General features: G+C 32.6%; 1 protein-coding gene across 1 annotated transcript in view; it reads left to right on the top strand.

Annotated features, from left to right (window-relative positions):
* The window catches only part of LOC106463469 (diacylglycerol kinase eta-like), a 102,190-nt gene that overhangs the window by 17,173 nt on the left and 75,955 nt on the right, over positions 1-9,062 (top strand). The window contains 2 exon segments of the mRNA XM_022390966.1: positions 7,210-7,257; positions 8,871-8,933. Of these exon segments, the coding sequence (XP_022246674.1) occupies positions 7,210-7,257; positions 8,871-8,933 (111 nt within the window).

Raw genomic sequence — 9,062 nt, 5'->3', positions numbered from 1 at the left:
ACTTTATCGATACACTCAACTTCAACAATCGCGTTATAACAAACTATAATAACGAACGAACGTTAACTACAACAATACGTCTCTCTCTGACTGCAGTTCAATTACTCACCCCTATCTACACACATTACCTCTCTTTTATATACCAGCGTAACCTATTTCTAGTAAGAACTTGAACATTCGCCAAAGTACATGATAGTTCTAGAAACGTTGCGTCACGGTGGTCATGTGACTCGCTGACGCAACAATACATTTATTTTTTATTTTTCTAAAAATTTGATAATGCATTCCATGATTATTGTGTATAATGAGGTTTCTGTATGTAGAAATTTTTACATTTTGTTTTCGTGTTGTTTTCTGTTTACAAATGAATAAGTAACCTGATATATAAGACTAACAAATCTCTGGGAAAGGGACTTTTACTGGCACACGTAATGATATTGAATATTTTGAAAGACTGTTCATAAGATTCGCATGTGTTACTAGCTTACTCAGTTTTACTTCATTTCGTGCATTTCGTAATAATTATTTTCTTGTGTTCATGTATAAACTGTTAAAATATGTATTCACTACTACTATGAAAGAATTGTTAAAATTAATCCAATAAATAAAATCTTGCCTTAAAACTATTTTGTTGCTTCTTTTTGTGTTTTTACATCTATTATTGACTTCCTTTTAAATTTAGTCTAAGATTTCTAATACGGGAAAACGATGTACAGGGGTTTCATTAAGTAAAAACATTAAAACTTCCAAATCTTTTACAACTGGCCTCAAAAAGTTTTGGAGGCATTTATAATACGGGAAAGATTTATTTCACTAAGCCTATTAGTTGTTTTAACGTTATGCTTAGCCATCCTGTCCCATTGTAAGGGAGTTAATGTTTGTTCAACATTATTTTATTACAAGTTACATCTCTTTCTATAATGATGAATAATTTTAAAACAGGTATGACGTTTCGATCACTGATGCGATCATTCTCAAGTACATAAGTTTTAACGTAAAGAAGGTTTTGATATTTAAATCAACTTTCAACAATCTAACAATACAATTAAATTGTAAAATTGATAGTGGTTGCTTATGCATGTTCATATCAATCCATATGAATTGACAGATTATTTATTTATTTATGGCTGAACAAAAACAAAATGTGGATAAATATGAAAATGTTGAAATGTTGTGCGAAATATTTGCAAAATATTAGGAATGTATAGGAAATAACGATCAAGGACATAGATGTTCCTGGGTATTTGTTAATTGTGGGATTGTTTGATTTTATTAATAAAGCATCTCTGATTCTCTTCTGTTAACGACAGGTTAATGTTTTAGTATGGTAACGTTCTGTTCAGAAAAGCTGTTTGTTTTTGTTCATTGTATTGGGAATGTGTTTTTTGGTGTTATTTTAATCTGGTGTTCAAGTTACGTCCTATTTCACTTTATGTAGAAGGTTGTGCAGTTGTTGCACTTTGTTTGTAAATGTTTCCTGGTAAGGTGGGTTCGTTATATAATTTTCTTAACGTGTGTTGAATTTTCATACCAGGAGCGAAAACGAATCTAGTTGTTATGTTAAGATTATATTTATGTGCTAGTCTTTCCCAAACATCTGACAGAGGTATGCAGCATGGGCGTCCGCAGAAATTTTTCCGTGGAGGGGGGGGGGGGAGCAAAGTCAAAATCAAAGGTTGACAGTCAAGAGAATAGGCAAGCTCTTTGAGGGTTCAAGTGAGAATTGCCATTTCCAACATCGAAGAAGTCGCCATGGTAGCGAAGTTGTTCAGCATTTAGCTACAGAGTATATAAAGATTTTAAGTAAATCTGTTGACAATCCTGGCGACTTTTGTTAGAATTGAAAATGAAGTGTGATAAGTAGTGTGAAATTATGAAGGGAATAAAAAAAAACATGTAAGTTCACATACATATACTGATTGAATAAAGAAAGAATTATGTTATTTATTTTCCAAGGTGGCACCCCCATTGTCCCCCCCCCCCCTGCGGACACCAGTGGGTATACTAATATCTTCTATATAAAGACAATAAACTGTCTGTTTGTCACGCCGATATCTCGGCCAAATATATAACGACTGATGCCTACTTTAGGTATATAATTAGATTTGAGGATAGGTTAATAAAGAACCTAATGAGCAATAAACGCTCCTCACGCTCGGTGTTGCTGGTACACAAAAATCATGATCACTGACTGAAATTCCCAATTACGTTCACTTGGTTGTCAAGGGGACACATTAACGCAACATCACCAGATTTTGTCCAGTCGGAACCCTCGGCAACAACTCTATAATAACACGCATGTTTTATCCGCAGCACATTATGAAAATGCCCAAATTAAAGGGCTCTTCTTCAGCTCAGCAGGCTAACAGAAACAAAACCAGGAAGACAGTCCAAAGAGAAGATCCCGAAATTCGTAATAAAGTTCACTGCCTTTACCTTCACAATTAATAATTTGCAGGATCATACAGCTGACCAAGTAGGAGAATCAGGATTTATCAAGAAGAACGTAACTTCAAAATATACAGAAATCAAAATACTAATCAAGCAATACTTAAAGAATACCAACTATATATAAAAAATTTGTTTTCTTGAAATACGAGAAATAGGATAGTTACTCTCCATACATACATATATTGTTACTAGATTATATTTAATTTTTAGAAAACATGTTCATAACACATTTATTTAGGTATAATTTTAAGAGAAATTAATCATTATTTTCCGTCATATGATGGGCATTCGACTTGTTTTCAATACATGGGATAGTGCAAGTTATTAGGTTTCCTTTGTTTATTTTTTTGGGGTGTTTTTTGAGTTGTTTATTAAACGTATTTTGGCTGTTTATGTTTTTCTTTTTCAATTCGTTAATAGTTTCTGTAACTTCTTTAGTAGGGAACTGGTTTACGTAAGTAAAGCATTGAGTTAAGTGTGCAACTTATTTTGGGAAGTTTGATCTGTATACCTAAGCTGGCCGAAACAGTGAGAGGTAGTCAGAAATCAAAGGAATTTAGTGATTGGGTAATGTGTAAATAAGATAAAGCATAGTTCATATAAAGGTTTTTGAGTTAGGATAGTGTCCTTGTTAAAGGCTTAAAGTTGAACAAGTAAGGGAGATTCTTTTTATCGTTATGAAAATGTTAAGTTAAATGTCCAAAATGAGACTGAAGTCGGGTTAGCTAGAATCGTAATCGTTTTGAAGTAACTTCCCTTATGTTTTTGATTAATAACCTGAAGACTTCGTGTTACAGGAGTTCAGTTTGTTTCAGGAACTACAAGTTGTTATTTATTAGTTAGTGCAATAATCAATGTTACTTCAGACAAATGGTGACATAACTTTACCAGATATTCATAAAGTATTGTAGGCGTCACTGTTGCTGAGCCCAACAAAATAATATTCCAGTATTAACCATGATCTGTAAAGAGGGTTGTTCACCTTCTGTGGTTGCATTTTGCATATTTACTTGCCTTTCCTCTAGTAATCTCTTTGTCCTGTGGCTACAAAAGTATAAATTTCCGACCTTCTTGCAATGCAGTTAAAGTGTAACCAATTTCAAGTGCAGATGGAACCTACAATTAACATTTTGACACGATGTTCTCCTATTTCGCAACTGTAAAATATATAAGTACGAAATTTTAGCGTTTAGAAGAAAGGTACAACTGTAGTTGAACCCTATTGATAACGCAATGGGAAGGCTACTCCATGTCTGATTACCATTGTATAGAAATCGTGAAGGAAGTTGAACGGCATTTCACTATATAGAAGTAACGCATGCTGCTAAAGTAAGAATTTACAGTGGAACTGTAAACAAGATAAGGTAGGTCGACAAAAGTGGCACTAGCTACGTTCACAGACTTCTTCCAAAGCACGTGGCTGATCGAAAGATCATCCTGTCAAAAGCTATATGAGATATATTTGGCATGTGACAAATACAAGTATTTTCTCCAATATCACACGAAGCATATGTCATTTTGCAAAAGTTTTGCCAAGGAACTGGTGATAGTTGCAAGGTACAGCTATAATGATAAATTAAGTATCCAAAGATTTGAGAAAAATGCACAGTAAACTTCGAACTATCAGGTTAATGTGCTGCTAACACCACTGTACTGTGAGTGCTATGTTTTTACGAACTGTGTGGCAATAAGGTATGACACCTTAAAAACATAGCATCCAGTCTCACATTTAAGTCAGTTCCTTCACAAGATGCAAGTACAAATAGGATTTCACACTATACCACTTAAATAAGTCTTCCATGGATTTCATTGACATTGGGTTACTCAAATGAGACCTACTGTCATATATAAAGACTGTTTAGTGTAGGTAGTATTAATTAAATTATCTTATGGGTTAATATTTCATGATTGTTTAGTTTTTTTTCATAATAAGAGAGTTAAAAGCAGATGATTATTGGAAGTTGTGTTTGTAAATTATTGATGTAGAGGATATAGAGATTTCTAGAATCCCTCAATGAGAGATATCAAACAGCGGCAACCAGATGAGAGACCAGAGAGCGGAAAGAGAGCCAAAAGTAAAGCCGAGTAAAAGAGAGTTTTGGTCAGAGAAAAGGTTAGAAAACGTAAAGTTAACCGTCGTAGAAGTGAATAGCCTGGTGGTTGATATGACATTTTAGGAGAATAATTTGTCTCGTTCAAGGGTGTTCTAAAGCAATTGAACCTGCCTGTGTGGACTTTGACAAAAAGCAGACATTTATTGGAAGTAGGCCTAAATACGAAAAAGCAGACTAACTAAAAGCAGACTCTTTAGACTAACTTTAAAGTTAGTCTTTGTCTAATGATATATGTACCTCATCAATGGACTAAGTCGTAAAAGTAACTGTTTGAATATTTTTTAAACAGTTAAATCTCCACTATGTTTTTACATGCTTGCACACATAGCATACCCAAGCACTTCCTTTAGTGTGTAACAACAAATTACATTGCAGAAATGTAAGTCATGGGACTTCATAAATATGCCTTTTTGTATTGTACGTGTATAAATATCTTCTTTGTTAACACTAAACAATCAATACAAAATCCCTGAACTCATAATACAGCACATTCAAGAAAGTATCAAAACCTAATACAGTGATAAAAATCTCTTAGTTCACTACGGACTTCTGATTAGAAGTGAGTAAAAATAGCATTTTAAATATATTTATTGCCTGTTGCATAATGTCCAGGAGACTTTTAGTTCTCAACACTAGAAATGGTAATCTGCATGGCCTGATGTCTGGGACACTCGACTTGCAATGTAAGAGTTGCGGGAATGAAACTCATTGCCAAACATGCTTGTTTTTCAGTCATAAGGGTGTTATAATGTGATGTTCAATCCTACTATTGTTAGTAAAAGAGTAGCCCAAGAATTGGCAGTGGATGGTATTAACTAGCTGCCTTCCCTCTAGTTTCTTTCACTTCAGAATTGGGATGGCTAGCACAGATAACCCTCAAGTAGCTTTGCAATAAATTGAACAAACAAACAAACTCATCAGTTGGGTTGAACATGTTGGCAGACAAGACTGTTCAGAATGCTATTTTATGATCAGTACAAAACATTTAATGTTAAGCTTCTCATTTGAAATCCATAAAGGAATAATTAATTAAGGGAAATGTAGAAAAAAAGACACATCTGCATGCTGATTTGATTTTTCATCACTGTTATTAGTCCTTTTAGTTTCATTACCTTACCAGTTTTTGGTATTTAAAACTGTAACATGGAGTATCGAAACAGTCTATATTTTCTTGTACAAAGGTTAACAAACAATTTGTTATTTGAACTTCATCATTCTTATCAGTAATATTTATAACAAGCAGAGGTACCTATCCTTTGTGTAGGTTATGAACTTCAGTTAATGGGTGGATATTATGATAAATAACACAAGAATCCTAACTTTTATGCAATTTGTTTATAACATAACATATTATTACAGTATTCATTATTACCTCACCAAAAGTTTTATATAAATTTTAAGAACTCAACATGTATATACTTAAAACACAGTATACACTGTATGATGGTCAGGGTGACTTTGTAGGAAGAGATAGCAGCCAAAGTAGTGGTATTAGGGGTGCTTTCTATTACCTACTTTCAACACTCACCTCTTTATGTCCTTCTACAGTGTTTCACATGGTTAATTAACAGATGGTCATCGGACACAGAAGTATCTTATAGGCTAAATTTGAAAGGTCATGGTTCAAAGTAGGAAGTTGGTATAACTCAAAAAACAGCTTTTCATATCAGCCTTATGATGGCTGTTGGAGTAGAAACTTCAGCTTAGTTTATGTATTATTGCAATAGTGGTGGCCATTATTTTTCATTGCCTATACAAGACATTTGTGTGCCCTTCCCCAACACTATGTGTATGTTGTGTTATAGAAAATGAAACTTTTTTTTTCAGTGTAAAGATGTGGCACCATCTACAAATGTAGTTAAAGTTACCTTACATCAAAGATAATAAATGTTCAATAACAGTAATAATGGAAGTGGAGGGAGCTGTGAACCACCTATTAACATGCCCCTTGTTCCAAACTATCATCTCACAAAGTTTGGTTACAATTGGCCTGACAACGTAGGAGTAGTTAGATAATGGACAAACAGACAGACACACAGATTCTTTTTTGTGCTTTATATATATATGTAGATATTACAATATTAATTTATTCATATACAGCCAAACAACATATTTATTTAGAAAGTGGTGGCACTTACTATCGATTGCAGCTGGTAAGCACGATTATATATATAAACATCACATAATCAAATTAATTTTTCCTTCAAATAGTTTGTGTACTGAAGCAGAAGGTTTTTTTTAACTGCATACGTACTGTTTAATCATTACAGGAAGTGTCATTTAGACAAATAGTGTTAGTGTTTTATGACCATGGTAAAGTTTTCTGTATAGGCTTCCAGTCAACTGCAGCCTTCAGTCTCTGAATGTTGGAAATGTTGGATGATTATAATAATATGCACATTCTTTGTCTCTCATTCTTTATAACTTTAAGTCAATAGGAACACAATGTACTATCTTGTTTTTTGAAGCAAGAATATTTCCAAACATTAAAAGGTGCCATATACAACAATCAAAATTCCAGTTGACATGATACAGATGTGGTAACTATTACTATTAGTTTATAAATAGAAATAGCATTAATGCTTACAATTATTAGCAGACTTTTATAGCAGTTTAAATTAATGTCTTCTTTTTTTACCTATAGGTGTGTATTAAAGAAGGTTTCCTGGCGAAGCAAACAAGCTCTTTTCAGGTGAATATTATTTGTTTTTTATTTTGACAGTTTTGACTGCACAGCTCTAAATGCACACAACAATTTCTTTTGGTTGTGTTGTAACAGAGAGATTTCCTGTTACTTTATGAATGCCAATGTCCAATATTGGAAACAAATCATCATGTTTTCATGGAGCCTGAACATTGAACTCACTAATGAGCTATTTGATAGAAGTTTCAGGTTAGCACTTTCAGGATTTCATAGTTGTGACCTTAAGAAAGCATACAAAACTTATCTCAGAAGAATTTTTGGCAACAAAAGTCTCAGTTTGTTAGATAATTTAGTAATCCTTAAACTGGATAAGGGTAAAGGTATAGTAATTTTGAATAAGAAAGATCATATAGACAAAACTTTAACTATTTTAAATGGTAATGCTAAATATAAAAATTTGGAATCTGATCATACAGCTGTAAAAAAAGATATGTTTACAAAATTATCTTTCAAAAATATCTGAAACTATTTATAATGAAATTAGACCAGAGTGTCTATGCACTATAATTGCCTAGTGGACCATTTACAACTGTGTTTTGTCATTCCATGTGTTATTTCAATAATAAAAATTGTATTACATTTGTCTATAAGCAAAGGAGAATGATTGAGATGCATTGTTGTCAAACATGTATGGGTTTCAATGCAGTGGGTGCATCTAGCACAATAGAATGCTCAGGTTTGCCAACTGGCTAGGGGTAATCTTCCTGCTGGATGCCACTATTTCTTGCCATTTTATTGACTGCAAGAAAAGACCACTACTGGAGTGATCACTTTTTAGTTCTCATTTCTATAAGAAGTGTCAAAGGGGAGATATTCAATTCAAATAAATTTACTTGACATGGTACAATAAAATCATGCATGTATATAATACTGACAGTTGTAAAAAAAAGATATATATACACACACACATACCAAAATACAACAAATATATGTTCCTCTCTTTATCTATATTATTCCATTCATTGCCATTGTTTACAAGACTGTGACTTCATTTCTGTTGTCAACAATTTCAGGGTATTGAAAACTTCATTGAATGAAAAAAACTGAGAACAAAAGAGAGTCTGTAGATTTACTCATTACATTAATCTTTCTAGTATTATATAAAGTTTGTGATTATAAGCATCTCAAGTATATATACCATCAAATAATTTTAACAAGAAGAATTTTGACCACAATATTTAAGAATTTGGTCCTTTGACCAATAATGATATTGGTACAGGCTTTTATGATCTCTCCAACCCTGGCTCAGCAGTAAGTTTTTGGGCTTATAATAATAAAACTTAGGGTTTTTTATCCGCTTGGAACAACAAACAAACAAATCATATTTAATTTACATTTAAATTACAAGTCTACACATATTATTTTACTCAAGATCATTGTTAACTTGAGAGGAAATATTACATTTTTATCTTCATTTAGGTAAAAACATCTTTTAGTATCAAGGTTTACTTGTCTAACAGTTCTGCCTCTAGTCATAAATTTACAATTGAAATACTATTGATCTAGTGTACTTAATAATATATAGCCATTGTATGTGAAACATGTTTACCTTTATCCAAAATGCATTTAATTATTTATCTTATTTGTGTTCCACCTTGTAGCGATGGAAGAGAAGATACTTCAAATTGAAGCCAAGAAAACTATATTATGCAAAAGATTCTAAGGTAATTCTTTTATTCTGATCTATCTTACTTTCTCTCTTTCTTTTTTTAACTACCTTTAATTTTCTCATTATATGCATTCTCCTTTGTGTGCATTTGAAAGATAAAAAAGTTTTGAATAATTCATGTTAG

This window comes from Limulus polyphemus, unplaced genomic scaffold (genome assembly GCF_000517525.1).
Source record: "Limulus polyphemus unplaced genomic scaffold, Limulus_polyphemus-2.1.2 Scaffold1416, whole genome shotgun sequence".
NCBI classification, from domain to species: domain Eukaryota; kingdom Metazoa; phylum Arthropoda; class Merostomata; order Xiphosura; family Limulidae; genus Limulus; species Limulus polyphemus.
This window is presented reverse-complemented; position numbering and strand designations above follow the sequence as displayed.